This window comes from Ursus maritimus, unplaced genomic scaffold (assembly GCF_017311325.1).
Source record: "Ursus maritimus isolate PB19 unplaced genomic scaffold, ASM1731132v1 scaffold_7, whole genome shotgun sequence".
Classification (NCBI taxonomy): domain Eukaryota; kingdom Metazoa; phylum Chordata; class Mammalia; order Carnivora; family Ursidae; genus Ursus; species Ursus maritimus.
In genome coordinates, this window is record NW_024426885.1 from 78,384,621 (window position 1) to 78,401,837 (window position 17,217).

The window sequence follows — 17,217 nt, forward strand, 5'->3', positions numbered from 1 at the left end:
CAGAGGTTTACCTTCGGAGAGCAGTTGAAGTGCATGCCAGGCACTGGGAGGGTGGTCACGTACATTGTGATACAGCGATACAGGTACAGCGTGCCGACTATGCAGAAGAATCTTCTGCTGATGATAGACCTAGAGGAAGGGAGAAACAGGGCACTCGGTCATGACTCTGCAGGCGCAGTGAGGCTGTCCGTGACCCGACATACCAACCCCCAAATCACTTGAGAACTGGAAATAGCAACGTGATAACCAGAGCCAACAGGAGACTGAGGTGAGGATTTTGAGAATGAGGTTGTGGTTTCTGATTCTTTTAAAGTGAAGTGGCCAAAGGAGTGGACAGGGCTCTCCGCTGCTGACGAGGCAGCCTGAGGCTTACACCCGAGCTGAGCTGACGTTCCCCCGGTGGGTCAGTGGGGCCCATTCTGATCCATCCCAGCTGACTCCGCACCTGTGCTTAAACAATTAGAGAGTAGAGTGTGTTTTCAGTCATTAAAAGGGAAGATGCTCAGAACGCAAAAGTGGCATTAAAATGAGAATTCACAATTTTTCTGACCTTGAGTCAGACACGGAACAATTTTATTTGTACGGATTCTCTTAGCTGATCTCCATCTGAGAAAGTATCATGTCAAGAAAAGAGCCTGTCTGGTCAACAGCATCTGACCCCCACCTCTCTCCACATGCGACCTCTGTGGCCGTGGGACAGGCCACTGACAGAGGACCCTCAGTTTCTGAACCCGTAAAGCGGGGACAACATTAGAAATCATGTATGGAAAGCCCCAGCCTCAAATATCTAGGTTACGTGGATGAATAACAAAATAAGCAAGAAACAGAAATCTTTTCCATTTCAAGCTGATGAGTCCTTCTAATGAAATTGTTGGATATTCACACGTGAACAAGTATACTGAGCCTGGTGACTTCGCCCAGCCTCAAGTTCCCCATAGGTTAACTTGAATTAGATGAAGTTGTACTAGCTTCAGTGTATCCTTGGACAAAAAAGTTCTCTCCCTTTCTACTCCTACCCTGTTCTTCTGCAGTCCCGTGGGCTCCTCTTTCTCAACTGGGAGGAGTTCAAATGTTTCCTGGCCTGGGACAACCGGAGTTGAAAATACAAAAAAATCTTAGAAACAATGGACAGGCTTTCCTCTCAGATACTGAACATTTAATCAACTAATTTATAGCATAGCTCTATTCTTACGTAGAACGGACATTCCTACTGAAGTGTGTCTTCGGAAGAGAACTGGTATCATCTACATTTTTTGTTTTAACAAGAGGAATAAAGTAATGTGACAGTTGTGTGAATAAAAAATTTTTAAAAATAGGGGCGCCTGGGGGCTCAGTCAGTTAAGTGTCTGCCTTCGGCACAGGTCGTGATGCTGAAGGCCCGGGACTGAGCCCCACACTGGGCTCCCTGCTCGGCAGGGAGTCTGGCTTCGCCCTCTGCCTCTGCTGCTCCCCCTGCTTGTGTGTGCATGCCCTCTCTCTATCAAATAAATATATAAAATCTTTAAAAAAATTTTTTTAAATGCCCCATGCAACCCTCCTGGCATTTCATTCCTAAGTACAGCAGTTCAAGTGGGTTACTCAGGATGTATGGATAGAGCTCCATGTGTTGCCCCCAGACCCAGATTTCAGAAACTGGGTCAGACTTGCTCACCACAGAGGCAGTATTACTTTCTCCTAGTAAAGCTGTGCACGTTACCTCTGAGGACAAGAATTTATTCAGCATAAAGCTGTCTTGCAAAGGGATGTGCCTTTAATTTTAAGTATGACAAAAAGCACAATATAATTAAACAATATAAAGAGGGACAATGCTAGAGAATAATACTAACCCTATAAATGTCTGACCAAGAATACTCGAAATATTTGGCCAAGATGAATTTTCCATTGTGAGATAGAAGGGTCATCTTTCTTCAGAAGCAAACGCCCTCTTCTAGCCCTCCTGCCCAAATAAACAAATTATTTCCAATTTCACTTGAACCACCCAAGGAAGATTTAAGACAGACAGCTGTTATATTTGGGGTGGGGGACCCTGTGGCCCTAGGCGTGTGGGGTGGGTCAAGCGGGGTGGGTGTTTTTATGATAATCACCTGTGACCCACAAAGAATAACCAGCCCCTAAAAAGGAAGTAAGCCATTGAAGGTGTTATCAAGAGAGATGTTAAAAGGATGTAAGCTCCCCGTTAGCTTTCTATAGACAACCACCCCTAAAGGCCCTCTCTGGCAACCTTGTGGGGACTCCTCTCACTCTTCAGAGCTTTTTCTGTATCTTCACTTAATAAACTTCAATCGCTTTACTCAAAAAAAGAAAAGAAAAAAAAAGAAAGCAAGCAAGCTGTTAGGTTTATCTGGATCTGTTTATCTCTTTATCGAAAGACAAACAAAGTGACCACTATCAGTCCACTTGAGTAAAGATTACAATTAAGATTGCAAAAAAAGTTTAAAAGTACCAAACACTGAAGATTCAGTCACAATTACTCTTTGACTTGAAGTGAAAAAGTCAAGTGACTTTTCCATGTGACTTATCAATATTAACAAGGTGATAAGTTGAAAGCAGCTGTTTGTAAGAATCTTATCTTTGGCATTTACTTAACTTTTTAAAGATTAATCTTAGAAGAGCTTTGATATATAATGTTAAACCAGGCTCTTCTCGCACAAGCTTTAAAAAGCAGGTTATAAAAATGTTTCAAAGAATTATATGCACTTAAAGCATTTATTCCCTTCATCAAAGAACTCCACACATGAGAATTTTTATTTACTTAGAGGTTTAAAAGTTCAAGATGTGTGTGCTCGCCCCAGCAGCACATATACTAAAATTGGGATGACATAAGTTCAAGGCGTGTTTAAAAAAAAAAAAAAAGTTTAAAGTGGTTAAAAATGCAACAAGGCAACAAAAAAGCCACAGAATTAGTGTTAATGAGGTATTACGGGAGATGAAGCAAACGCCAAGGACAAGACACTGTTGTAATTCTTCAAAGCACAATGGTGTTCTCCTCCCGTGGGGTCGTCTCTCTTTTCACGCTGGAAAGAAGCCCCTCCCCAGCCACTCGTGCTGCCTAATGACTGTGCCCTCGTCCGAGACTTGCATTTGGCCTCGGTTCTCTATCAGTCTCTCAAGGGTTTGGGTAATGGGCTCTTAACTACTTTACCTGAGAGAGAGAAAAAAAATCCTTATTCGTTAAAAATGATTATAAGGAAACATGAAAGAAGTGTTACTATTTTATAGAGAACTATCACCGACTTGCTGGAAGAGCACGTTACAGCTATAACAGGTGACTTTATTAAACTTTTTAAACATCCTTCTTTACAAAGAAAGTGCTCAAAACCTCATTAAACACTACCATAATTAGCAACAGTACATTGTTTTTGGCGTTTGGCACAATGGTCTAAAATTCTGAAGAAAAAGAATGGTGAGAGACATCAACACAACAGCGTGCAAAATTAAAATACTGGAAAGTTCTTTTGCTTCCTGCAAGTTGTCTCTTGCAACTAATCCACGGCCAGAAAACATAGAGCAAGTCTTCCAGAGCTCACACCCGGTCTGCAAGCTCTTTAGGCTCCCAGCTTTGGGAAACATAGACCCCGACACACGGCAAGGGAACGAAGCAATAATTCCAAACCCAGCGGCAACAAATGAGCGGGAGCGCACGTAATCGTGGAAAGAGTCAGGGAGACCCGCAGCCCTGGCGCGGTCATGGAAGCCAGGGAGTGATTCAGGTCCGGGACCAGCCACTAGGGCAGGATGCGCCACGTGGACCAGGCACGTGGAGCTCACCACCACAAAGCTGCTAGCTCCATCTTTAACAAAGGCTCACATGGTGACTTGGGCCATTTTGATTAATCTCCTTGGAAATTCACTTCCTCACCAGTAAAAGCATGCCTCGCCTCTTCCTTATGAATCGAAGCAATGCTTTTGAGGTGTTTTCCAGGCTGTTATTAACAGCAGCTAGGGTTTTGCCGAATTTCTCCTATATGCCAAGCGCTGTGCCCTTTAGTTCTTCAAGCAACCTGGAATGCAACGTGCTCCTTGTCTCACAGATGGGAAAACTGAGGTTCCAAGTGCAAGCTGACGTATCAATACATCACACAACACAGAAGACTCAGGGAATGGTGTCGGATTGTGTAAGAAATCCCAATTTTACCTGAGATGGCATCGTGTGTGCTTAGAGATCAGCTGACATCCTACCACATTTAAGTTAGGTTTAAAAATCTATTTAACTCAGGGGCGCCTGGGTGGCGCAGTCAGTTAAGTGTCCGACACTTGGTTTTAGCTCAGGTCATGATCTGCCTGCATCGGGCTCCAGTCTCAGCACAGAGACTACTTGGGATTCTCTGTCCCTCTGCAAGCCCTGCTAGCATGCACATGTTCTCTTTCTTTCTCACATAAACAAAATCTTAAAATCTACTTTACTCAGATTTTTCACTGTGTTTTATGTTGTATTGCATAGGGACCAGAACTCCCCAAAATAAGAATTTTGATAATACTTCAATAACTGTGTTAATTATGAAAGTACTGAAACAAATCCTTCCAGATCTCTAACATGAAATGCTCCCACTTTCCGTCACTGTTTGCAGACTGCGCCCAGCTACGCTTACAGCCCCGATGTTTACTCAGTCCATCTGAAACTGTAGCCACGTCTCGGCATTCTATCTCACCTGGACTTCTCCTTCTTCCACCTGCTGTCCCTAATTCCGCCCGTGCCTCCCTAAAATCCATTCCACATGGACCCGCAAGAATCAGTTTTTGGAAACAGATAAACAAACTATGTCCTTTGAAACCCTTCAATGGGGGCACCTGGGTGGCTCAGTTGGTTAAGCGTCTGCCTTTGGCTCAGGTCATAATCCCAGGGTCCTGGGATCAAGTCCCGCATCAGGCTCCCTGCTCTGCAGGGAGTCTGCAGCTTCCTCTCCCTCCACCCCTCCCCCTGATCATGCTTTCTGTCAAATAAATAAATAAAATCTTAAAAAGAAAAAAGAAAAGAAACCTTTAATGGATGCCAAATACACTTTAAATAGAATCCAAATCCTTTACCAAGCCCAGGAGGCCCTGGATACGCTGGCCCACCTTCTCCAGCCTCCTCTCCCTCTGCTCTCTGCAACGTCCTCCAGATCTAACTCAGTACAGCGCTAATCTAAATTAGCGCTGTGAAGTCCCTCCCGCCTTAGGTGGGCCTGTATTCCCAGGACACTCAGCCTTCTGTTTTAAAGTAAAGCCTCCCTTTACTTCCCTGCTATGAGCCCTTGGATTCCCTGGATTATGACAACTGCTCACTACTACCTACTGAGTTCAAACTCCCCTCAACCTGACCCCACAGCTACCTTACCTGTCTTATCTTGCAGACATAAAGCCCACTGCCCTTGGCAAAAGAAGCCCCGCATTATTCTCTCAAATCCTAGCTTCTTGCTTTTGCCCTAAATCTCTGTCTTGGCCTCTCCCATGATCCCGTCTGCCGTAATCTTTGCCATCCACCCCAAATACCACTTCTGCACGAAGCCTTCCAGATGTCCCCAAATGGACAGACCCACTTCATCCTCCAAATCCCTTCGGAACTTTGGTTCTACTTTATGGTATTTTTAATTGTGCCACTGGCACCACCATTAGCAAGAGGGTCTCAATCCTTCTATCAGAGGAAGCTCTTAAACACAGGCCTGCCGTACTCATGTTGTAGTCCCAGTGAGACTCCCGATGGTCCCTGCAATGCTGGCCATCACCACGCAGTTCTGTGCCTCGCAATGTTGCTTCTTTACTCCCTCTGACAGGCCCTTCCTGCTTCTTCCCATAAACGTCTCTCCTTTAAACTCTTTCATAGATTGGCCAGAATTAATCTGCACTGATGCTCTCTCTGCACCCTTTCGGCCCGAACAGTAAAACTTACAACACTTGCTAAGATCGCTGCTTTCGTCCCAGTGGGACTGCAAACCCCTGTCCTCCGTCCTCCTTCCCCGTCTCCTCGCAGCCTTCACCCGGCTCTCAACTGCTCCAGGTGGAGGGCCATGAAAACCCAGGGCTTAATCCAGTCCTTTAGGAAAGAAGATTCCAAGGAAAGGTTTGTGAAATAAACAAAAGAGAAGGAAGAAATGCTGCAGAACAAAGTGTAAACATACACCTCTCCTGGGAAATCTAGAACTCATGTGATATTTCCTGGGTGTCCCCCTCCACGGGGCAGACGGCACCGTCCGTGAATCAGGAGAATGAGACATGCCCCTGGACCTGGCTCAGACGTGTGTCTGTACATGCAGAGCTCCTTTCTGCCTTTTAAAAAGCCAACTCAAAGAGATTCTATATCTTCGGTACTAATTATTTTAACCACGTTCCTGCTTAGCATCTACTATTGTCCCATTTTACAGATGGGAAAATTACAGTGTAAAGAGTTTAAGGACTAACCTGGGGCCAGAGTCGGTCAACGCGAACCACCACAGGCCCTTGGTGTCTAGACTTGCAATTAGCTGCTCTTTTTACTAATGAACTTGTCGAGGTAAAGGGGAAAAAACGGTAACAGCTGAGATTTTTCTTTCTAAGCCCCATGTAAAAGATCTGCAGTATAATACAATCATCAATTAAGTGCAGGAAATGATCCACACCGGTTTAGGGAATCTGCAAAGAACAGATCACATTATAAAACTGTCCCCATTCAACCCACTTTTTAAAAAAATATATCATTTCCTGGAATATAGATCATAACATCAGGAAAAAATTTTACTCTACAAGATATGAAAGAACATCAATATGATCTACTTAAAACAGTTATGAAGGATTAAAGTCAGAAGCAGTTACATCTTGCTGCTACTTCCGGCTATTAACAAAAACGAATACACGTGTGTGTGTGTGTGTGTGTGTGTATACACGTGTGCCTATAAACGCATGTACATAAAGCACACACGCAAATATCTTTGTGTATACGTAATGCACACACACACACACGGTCTAGCCAGTTCTACATAAATAGCTAGATACACACGTATATGACGCACAGATGCACATGTCCACCCAGACCCCTCCTCCACCAAAACCTACCACGTGACTCCCCTTCCCAAGGGCTGGCTCCCTCACGGCTAGCAGAACTGAACAGTTAACGTTTGCTCTGCGGCTAACGGATTAACCTTAGAAGTAACACACTCATGTTCACAGAGGGTTTCTAAAACCACAATAAGCGTATCTCAGCAGCGGGGGCTAACACTTGGCGGATTTTAGGCCCAGTAAGTAGCACAATGCAACACTCAATAGATGCCAGCGGCTGTTATGCCTCTTACTACACGTAGTAAGAGCACGTGTGCTGGGCATCATGCGGGGCCCGAGAGCAGAGCGGCAAGCACAGTGGGCACAGAGCCTGCATTCTAGTGGACGAGGCAGACAGTAATCAAGATAAGTAAGTAAAATACAGAGCATGTTAGATACGCACTAAATGGTAAAACTGAGCGAGGGTGTCTCCGGGGGAACGTTCCAGACAGGGGCTAGCGTGTGTGGGTATCTGCTGCGCAGCAGGGGTCGGGAGCAGAGTGCTAATGACAGGGGATCTGGCAGGACCTCCGTAGTCACCACCAGCATTCTGGCCTTCGAGCTGTACGTGCCGGCAGAAGAGGGACATCCGCCAACTTACTCTGCCAGGGACACAGGCGTTCTGCCGAGCTGACAAGTGGCAGAGAGGCCGGCAGGAGGCTCCTGCCCAGCCCGGCTGAGAGAGGACAGTGGGGACCGAGGGCAGCAACAGAGGTGGCCAGGAGGGGTGGGATTCACAGGCCCCAAATCTCAAGAATGAAACCAGGAGGTCTGGCCTGAGAGCAAGGAAGGGCAGGGATGCCACTTCCTAAGAGGGGGTGTGGTGGGGCAGGCCCAGGAAGCAGGAGGCTGCCAAGGACGCAGTCGGGCGCGTCATACACATTATCTCCCTCCATCTGCATGACACCATGGACAGACACGACCGTAGGACACCCATTTCCCAGGGGAGGAAACCATGTCACTGCGGCCGTTCAGCAGCTCACACAGGAAAGTCAGCAGCTGGAGGGACTGGTGGTCTACCACCAGCAGGATCTGCCGCGTAACTGAGTGCATTGCTGCCACCGTCAGAGGCAGCCAGGCCGGAGGGGGACAGATGAGGTGGCTTCTACAGCAGATCATCCCTAATGGTTTTTTAAAAGAAGGGGGGGAAAGAAGCCATCCCGGGCGCGCTCTAAAGTAGAAGGCAAATATAATACCATTTAAAAACATACGCGTATAGGGGCGCCTGGGTGGCTCAATTGGTTAAGTGTCTGACTCTTAGCCCAGATCAGGTCATGATCGCAGGGTCGTGTGTTCAAGCCCTGCGTCGGGCCCCACGCTGGGCATGGAGCCTACTTAAAAAACAAAACAAAAGAAAAACCACATGCATATATAAATTTTATATATGTGAGCACACACAGAAAAATATCAGAAGAGTGCCAAACCCATTATTTCTGTCTGGCAACATAACAGGTAAGTTTTGTTTTCCTTTTGTTTCTCTTCTAATTTGCCTATGGGCAAGCTGCAAGACTTCGTTTTCTCTGGTGTTATAAATAAAAATTAATGCATGAAAATGGTAATGTATTGTCCATATGTACCTTTATGTTTGCTCTCTGCCCCTTTATCCTGAGTCTTGGTTAGAAAGCTCCTTAAAACCTAAATTGCTGTGATTCCTGAATTTAGGGAGCTCTGCAGGGTGAATCTAGTTTCCCTACAATTCCCAGGACCTAGACTAGCATTTAGATCTTGAGATCCAACTTGGTAAAAATGAGGAAATAGGAGGAGCCCACCTGTCAGCTACTGTGGGAGTGAGCAGTGAGGCCAAGCAGAGGACTGAGCTCATCACCCAGCTCCTAGAGTGTCGGTCCTTCCTCTGTGAGGGATGATGTCCCTGAGAGGGAGGTGAAGCAGGGGCCCGCAGAAGCCTAGGAGCTCAGGGTCACAGGGGAAGATAATGGGACAGGGAAGGGCCTCAGGGATGGACAGGGAATAGGATCTCAGCCCAGATGGCGGGGTCAGAATCAAATGGGGAGGGAACTTGCTGGAAACAAAGGAAGAAAATAAGGTTGGGTAGTCCTGGTCAGCAGTCTTCAGTGGAAAAGTGTGACTGAGGTTGGTGGCCGAGGGGATTTCCCAGAGTGGGGGTGACAGAGCCATACCTGGGAGGTCACAGGACAGCACACATCTAGGACAGAGCCACGTGTGTCTTCTACAGACTACGGTGGACCAGCTTGACGGGACAGCTCTCAGGGCCGGCAGACCCGTCTGGGGCAAGTGTGCATGTCTCCCACGTGGTGGGATGTGACACATAAACCCTAGTACTGGACACTGAACAGATCCGTTTTTACTGTCTGTCCTCGAACGCCAACTCATGCCACCACCTCAGCAAAGAAAGCTCATGTGCAGAGGGCAGGCGCTGGTGACGCCAGGCACCTCCGGACTGGCTTTATACCGAAGAGCCTCCAATCCCCAAGTCATTCCCTGTGGGACCTGAGGCAAAGTCAACTGCTTCTTGGAGTCTCCATGACCTTCGCTGAGAAAGGGGAGCCGCCACTTATTTTCAGGACTGACCGGGTCAGAAGACAGAATGCATATAAAACCCAGTTCTTGTTACTCGACGGGTCTGGGATCTGCCACTGGAACGGGGTGTTGATGACTGTTGACAACGTGGATGGAAACGTATAGAAGGAAAGAGACGGAGTCGGCATGTCCAGGACGCAGCACGTGTGCAGACGGAGAAGAAAGGCGTTGGGGGGGGTGGTCCCTGCACTCTCCTCTTGCTTTACTGCTGGGGAGGGACACGACAGCTGACCAGCCAAGTAAATCAGGAGCCACGTGCCCCCAAAAGGCTGCACAGAGAACCGCCAGAAGGTAACCTCCATGCTTTGTTGCGTCTGCTGCCGCGTGGTCTTCCAGAACTCTCGATCAACAGCTAAACATATGATGTCCTGACATGCCACGACAGACTAGCCTCGCGGTCCTTAGCATGAGGTCAATTTATAATAAAGGCAACAGCCCTCAGAAAAGGCTCCTCCAGAGCTGGAAAAATGACCTCTACAGCGTAGGAATGTGGGGAGACCAGCTTCCTATCAAATGCTCTGACCCAGAGCTTTGACGAACTTCACCACATCCATCGAAGACCTCAACATAACGGGAACAACGCTGACAGTCACTGTGTCACAAACTGCCTCAGGGAGTAGAAGCGGAGAGAGGGAAGTACTTCGATCCAATCCGCTTAATGTGAACAGCAGCAGGAACGGAATTAAAACCGGGTAAAACGAAGAGCAACCTGAGTGCCCAGTCTAGCCCAGGGACTGAGACCAAAATAAATCAAGTCCACGTCTGATGGCAACAGCTGCCCGTCAGCGCGAGGACCGTTTTGGGAAATGAGATCGCTCTCGCAGAGGAGAGGTGACGCCGTAGACACCTTCTTATGCTGGCAGATTCCCTCCTGATAAACAAGGCCCTCAAAGCCAGAGCGTTCATCAAAGGATAGAACACAAAACAGGTATTTTCCAAAGTGGTCTCGGAACGTAACACATGCTGCTGCCAGCCACCTGGAGACCCACGTCCATGCTCTCTGAGCGTCATCCCAGAAAAGCCACACCGGGAACCGGCACTGCTCCTTCCCACAGAGGAGCGTGGCCCCAGAAACTGCTCCCCGCAGGGAGGTCATGGCAGCTCTCAGGTTGGGTCTGCGAGCACCATTTCCCTTCTTCGCTCCGCCTTCCCTTTGGGCACGCCATCGACTTTCAAAGAACCTGCTCAGGGGCTGCAGTCTCTCTGTAACTCCTTGCCATGTTTAGGCTGGAATGTTCTACCCCAGGCCCAAGTGCCTTGAGCGCTCAGCTTTTTCGACTCCACTGCACTCCACGTCCCAACTATCCAGTGGCTCCTTTTCTTCTTCCCACCTTTTCTCCACCCTTTAGGCCAATATCTGATCTCAAAGAAACCACGGCAGAAAACACCCACTGGGATAGACTCATGACTGGACTTCGCTCTGAAATAAAATGTATCCAAGTAAGTCTGTGAGAGCTCCCAAATGGGTGAATTCGATCTCCTCATTCAATTCCATATAGAATTCAGGGATTCACAGAGAGACCCAAAAACCATGTATGAGAAATTCTACAATGGAAGCCAGCCCTGTGGCTAGAAAACATAGCAAATCCTAAATGCAACAGAAGCCAGGGCTTCTAGAAAGAGCCCATCCCTTCCCACCGCCCCAGCACAAGATGTCCTCAAATGTCAAGTGGGCTAAGTCGCAGCCAGCGTCCCTCTGGGCGACTGCACTGGCGTCCAAGCCGGCTGCCCTTACACTCGTGCTTGCCCGTGCTCTACATGGCACCCAGAGCGGGTCTTTTACAGTACAAATCCGACCGTCTCACTCTCCTTTGATGACCGGTCATCACCCTCGGAACAGTATCCCAGCTTTGTATCCGTGGCCCACGCTACTCTCACGCGAGTCCACCGTCCACACCCTGCTGACCTCTTGTGTCACCGCTTCTTCCCAGCTCGGTGGGCCATACACACCCTTGGCTGTTCCTCGGGGCGGGGGTGGGGGGAGCCTTGGAGCCTCTGCACTGGCTGAGTCTCCTGTCTGGATGGCTCCCGCCCCACACACCTGCATGGCGCCCCCTCACCTGGACTCAGGTGTCTGCTCAACGGTCACCTCTCAGACGACTTTTCAAACACCACCCCTTCCCCCCCGCCAAACCCCAACACCTGCTAAGCCTTCACGCTGCTTCAATTCTCTCCATTTCCCTGAATACCACCTGGCATTATCCATTCAGCCACAGACCGCCTGCTTGACCCCGGTCAGAACAGAAGCTCCACGAGAACGCACTGCAGCACCCCGGGTCGGGGACAGCGCCCGGCGCCTGGCAGCTTGCTCTGTCAAGACAAGTTGAAGGAACTAATGAATTTTAAATGAGCACTTTCTATCTGACAGGCTCTGTCCCAGGTGCTGGGGCATAAAGATGAATGACACTCAAGGATCGAGTCTTTCCCCAGAGGAACTTAAACCCTTGCACCCACCATAAGTAGAAAGCACCAGGACACGAGCCTGGAGTGTTCCTGGGAAACAGGAGCCGAGCAGTCAGAGAGGAGGTGGGGACAGACCGGGGCCAGATTACCAAGGAGCCTCAATCCACACGAAGGAACGGGGCCTCCCTTGGAGCACCCAGCATCCATCACTACACGGGAATGGAAAGAGGTAAGGAAACTGAAGTTAGAATGGACAGAATGTAGTGGCTCTCTGTGGGGAAGGAGACGTGGTAGGTTTCTAGGAAAAGCCACTGCCCACATAGGAGGGGGAGGAAGCTGGAAGAGGAACGTGGTGACTCGGCTGGGGACAAGCTGAGTTTTGGCACCTCTGACCACGGGTCTAAGTCACACTGCTTTCTCTGGTGGTTAGAGGACGCTTGACGGACTCGGAATTCCACAACCCTGCTCCCTGGCCGCCTTCTCTGTGGGGGCTCATGATGTCCTGACAGAGCTCAGCCACACGGGTCATGCACCGTGGGAGCTACGCCTCAGCCACACATGAGGAGACCTTACCAAATCTGTAAGGTTAACATATTATCATGCTTTCTGAAAACAAGGGACATCTGTTTTGCAGGGAAGTCTGACACAAATGCAGAGACTCCCCAGGGATTTTTCCTAGTCGGTGTCTTGAAAGTCCAATTCTAAATGGGGAGATGTTATTTACAATTTTAAAAATCAAAAAAGTTCTCAAGGACAGGCATTATTGTTGCTTTCCACGTTGCAATGTCATGGAAATCCCATGTGAATGTACTTATATATATAAACATACATACGTACAAACTTGAGGTGGACGTGTTAAGAAGGAAAGGAGGGGAAAAAATGTAAGTAAAAACCCAAAACTTATGTTTAACAGTAAAGGACAACCGTACACAACAGAAAGAGAAACTGTGTCTCAAGGTCAAATTCAGCATTAATGTTTTCCAGTGCCTCACACATCTGGCTTATTACTGGGGCACGTTGCCCACATTTTAGTGATCTCGTTTCTCAACTAATAAATCACCCTCTATAGTTTCAGCCTCTGATTCTTCTCTAAGAAGTGGAAGACACAGAAGCAGGAAGGAACAGGCTGATTCCTTTAAGGGCTTGGAGACTCTTAATGTCAAAGTCAAACGGCCCTTGGGAATCACTGGCCAAACAGGCTTAACTCCCAGGAGCTGTGTGAACCGTGCTCCTGAGTGGCAAACCTCTGGGGGAAGCTGGGGAGAGGGGTGAGACGAGGGAGAGACTCGCACAGAAAGAGTGAGTGAGACGTTAGCTCCGTAAAAGAGAATGTTCCACAACCAGAAGGATCCACTTACCTAACAGATGGAGTAAATCAAACCACTACATTATAGAGACAAACAACTGGAAAGAAGGGGTCTGACTCTACAAAGCTTGCTGAGGGCCGGGGAAAGGAGTCCATTTACATCCGCTGCTTGGTCCTCTGTCAATCGTGAGCTCTCCTCCTACCTTTTACCCTTTGGGCTGCGCCACACACACTGAAGAGGGGGCCTCCCCAGGAAGGAGCGGGGGAGCCAGGGACATGCCCCAAGAGGCGGACAGGGCTGGATTATCCATGACAACCGCAGGCTTCCCCTTCCCACGTCCCTACCCTGCCAAGAGCGAGACCAGAGAGAAGACTCCAAAGAATCTTGGGTTGATGTATTCTGGACAAAAAACCTGCTCTGCGGCTAGTACTTTTTAAACATAACGATAATGTTTCAAACAAAACATAGCTGTACAGAATAACAGAAGTCACCTAGACTAGAAGGCCCTTACTTTATCTGGGAGAAAAAGAACGCTCTCGAGACTTAGAGACTGGCCCGCACCACCGGCATGCTGGGGCAGGGCGGGCGCTGGGACCCAGGCAGTCCTGCGCCCCCGCACTGGCTTAATTCTGCCCACGGTGTGGATCAACGGATTCACCGCTCACTGCGGCTGCGTCATTTCAATACACAAATGACTACAGTACTGGCAATAAGGACCAGTAAACATGTAATCACAAAGCTTAAAGAGCAACTGGTTTGAGGAGAAGTCCCAGCTGAGAGAAACATGAATAGTAATATGCTTAAAAGAAATAAGCCCTATGATGAGGGACACTTCTTAAGAACAAGAACACATTATTTAAAGTCGCAGTTCTAAGAAAATAAAAGTCACAGTTCTGTGATACATCCGAAGTTGTACAAGGTATGACTGATATACAATGTCTTATTCTGGGGCAATTATTTGCTTGCATGCACAAATGTTTATGGAAGAAAAAAAAAAGAAAACAAACTCGTAATACACAAAACTACAAAAATCAGGAAAAACCCAGGAAACATAATCTGAATTTAACCTGCCTTTTTAAAGCAAACTGTACTGGCATTTTTTTCTAATGGACTTTTAGGACAAAAAAAGTTTGAAAGTCAAAAGCAGATCTGAAGTTTGGTGGCTGAAAGAATGTAATTTAGTAAATTCTGAGCATCTCACATTTCAAGTCTATCCTACCTACTTAGCCTGTTAAAACTAAGCAAGCAAACAACCAACAAATCTTCTACCAAGTCAACACAGCCCAGACCACGGTTTCTATTTCAAACTTAGCTTACTGTAGAACTGCCAAGCCAACCCCAAAATAAACACGGTCCACTTAAACAACTTCCTTTATAAAGGGTAAGACGGTCCTTTCCCACACACGGTCAGACGCTGTGCTCATTCCCACCTGTGGAAATCGAATCTGCAAGGTGAAAACACATTCCAGGAAAAAACTCATCGTTTCTTGGATAAAGTTCGGTGCAGACTCTCAGTCTGCATTTTATTTTCTTGAGTTAAGAGGATTTCCTTAATATTCGACCATACTGTGGGTTGTGAAACACAGTCCACGGGACAGAAGCGCAGTTCCTTAACAAACCATTCCCAGCTCCCACGCATGGAAGCCATAAAGATGGCCGTCCACTAATGGGAAAACCAGACACCCAGCAGCCCGAGCACACGGCTTGCCCGAGGGGTCTGTACAGAGTTTAGAGTTTGGGACATGAGAGCCACTTTGGATCCACCTGAAACTAAAAGGAGGTGCCTGTTTAAAATCCCCAGAAACCTGAATGCAACAGCCACCTGTTCCTTTAAGTGCCACACATTCTAGAAGGTGGAAGGCCGGGCAGGTTTATCCACATTCCATCCACCTAAACAAAGTCATTTCTCGAGGGCGTCATTCTCCCAACAGCCCAAGGCACTCTGGGACCACTGTTCTGCATTCTGTGTGTGAAACATCTTTGGATACAGATTGCTAAGGGTCCCGCTGTCTGACTGGGGTGGGGGAGCCACACGGCCATCAGGCCGCCTGTCAACAATTTATCTGGTGTGTTAATGACCCCGAGTTTGGGTAGTTTGTCTGTGATTCAAGAGCCTGTGCTCTCTGAGGGTTTTCTTCCCTGTGAAAACAACCCCATTCATCACTCTGTATGACTCTTGTACAAAACAGGCAATAAACACAGCATTTTCTTACAGCTGCCAGAGCTTTCGCCGGTTCAACAGGGTACGTGGTTTAAAAAATAACAGTAAAATAAACATGAAAAAAGGAGCTAGTATGCTTCAATTCCTACTGCTTGATAAGTTCACTTCCACATAAGGACTATTAGACGTCTGCAAGGCAGACCCCATCCCCCATCCCAGAGACTGACAGCTTTTGCTTTACTTACTTGTATTTTAAGAGCAGCCACTGGATTAACCAGAGTCCCACAAGGATCATGCCGTTAATTTCACAGATAGAAAAGGCCCACTGCACCCGGTTAAAATGGTCAAAGAACGTGTCCGGCAGCGGGGGCTGCACCTCCTTGGGAGGCACTCGCTCGTGGACGACCGAGATCATCACCGTGGTGAGGACGAAGCAGGCCAGCGCGTACAGGAAGGCCAGGCACGTCTTGCCCCACTCCATGGGGTACTGGGAGCGCTCGGGCTCCGGCATGGTGATCTTGATCATCTCCTTCCTGTAGCCGTTGGGCACCCCGTTGGGCTTGGCCTGGAGGCCGAAGCCGCCGGCGGGGCCGGGGCCGGCCACACCTGCGCCCAGGTGCCCGTTGGCGTGGCCGTTCTTGTGCGCCTCCATGTGCTGCTCCACCTTCAGGGTCTCGATCATGTCCAGGAGCCGCTGCCCGCTGTCGGCCGACACACGGCACAGGGGCGGCCGCGCGAAGTCCTCCCGGGTCAGGCCGATCAGGTCCCGGCCCGTGAAGTGCTCCAGGGGCTCACAGTACTCGGGCATGGCGTGCTCCAGCAGCCAGTCCGCCACCTTTTTGGGGGACCAGTACGCCACCTCCTTCATGGTCCCAGCTGGCGGGGGTCAGCGGTCCCGTGGCGGCGCGCCCATGCTGCCCGGCTTCATGCCGGGGTCGTGCGTGGCCAGACACGCGGGGCCGCTCGCGCTCCCGCAGCCCGCACACCGCTCTCCGGGGCTCTGGGCACCGGTGCGCGCTCACCTCATGGCGCCCCGGCCGTCTTCCCCCTGCGGAGGCAAGAGACACAGTCAGGAGCGTGCTCCACGCCAGTCCCCGCGGGGCGCACGCCCCGGCGCGCCAGGAGGACGAAGACCCGGAGGCCCGGCCCCGGGGGAGGACGCCGCTGTCCCGCACCGACCTGCCCGAGGGACTGCGGGCTCCCGGGCTCATCTTCCCCGAAGGAGCAGCAGAGGACAGCCCGGCGATGGATCGTATCAAAGGGGAAACGGTTCACAGCCTCTCGAAAGAAATAACTCAACAGGGCTCTGGATATGGCTCGGTATGGGGCAGGGATTGCCTCCATGCTTACCTGCTTCCTGAGATCACCTGAAATCAGGCAGCAAACGTGCCTAATCTACCATTCCATCTGGTGGAGAAATGGTTTCACACGTACACAACACACAGCAACTTCACAGATAATCAAGAGAATCACAGAAATGTTGGGCCTCAGGACCATCCGGGCCAATCATTTTATAGTCTTACTATAAAAATGCAAAAATACCAATGAATCTCATTTTCCCTACTTGGGGCATTTTCTACCTTTCTCCCACCTATTCTTTAATAAGCATGTATTCCTTTTGTAACAATCACTTACAATTTAAAACAACAAGAAAAGTTAAGAATAAAGACCGAGTTTTGTAACAAATCATCATCGTTAGTGAAATACGTCATCAGCAGCAGACAGACCATAATTTGACTCAAAATCTGCCATGGGTAACCCCCTGGGTGAGCTTCTTTTTACTCATCTGTGAAAGGA

General features: G+C 48.7%; 1 protein-coding gene across 9 annotated transcripts in view; it reads right to left on the reverse strand.

The window, feature by feature from the left end:
* SGMS1 (sphingomyelin synthase 1) overlaps nucleotides 1–17,217 on the reverse strand; it is a 278,240-nt gene that overhangs the window by 20,954 nt on the left and 240,069 nt on the right. For all 9 annotated transcript variants that reach the window (XM_040624680.1, XM_040624678.1, XM_040624676.1 and 6 more), the window contains 2 exons: nucleotides 15,666–16,468; nucleotides 12–129 (listed from right to left, as the gene is read on the reverse strand). In XM_040624680.1, coding sequence (XP_040480614.1) covers nucleotides 12–129; nucleotides 15,666–16,288 — 741 coding nt within the window. In that variant the 5' untranslated portion in view covers nucleotides 16,289–16,468. The remainder of the gene's footprint in view (nucleotides 1–11; nucleotides 130–15,665; nucleotides 16,469–17,217) is intronic.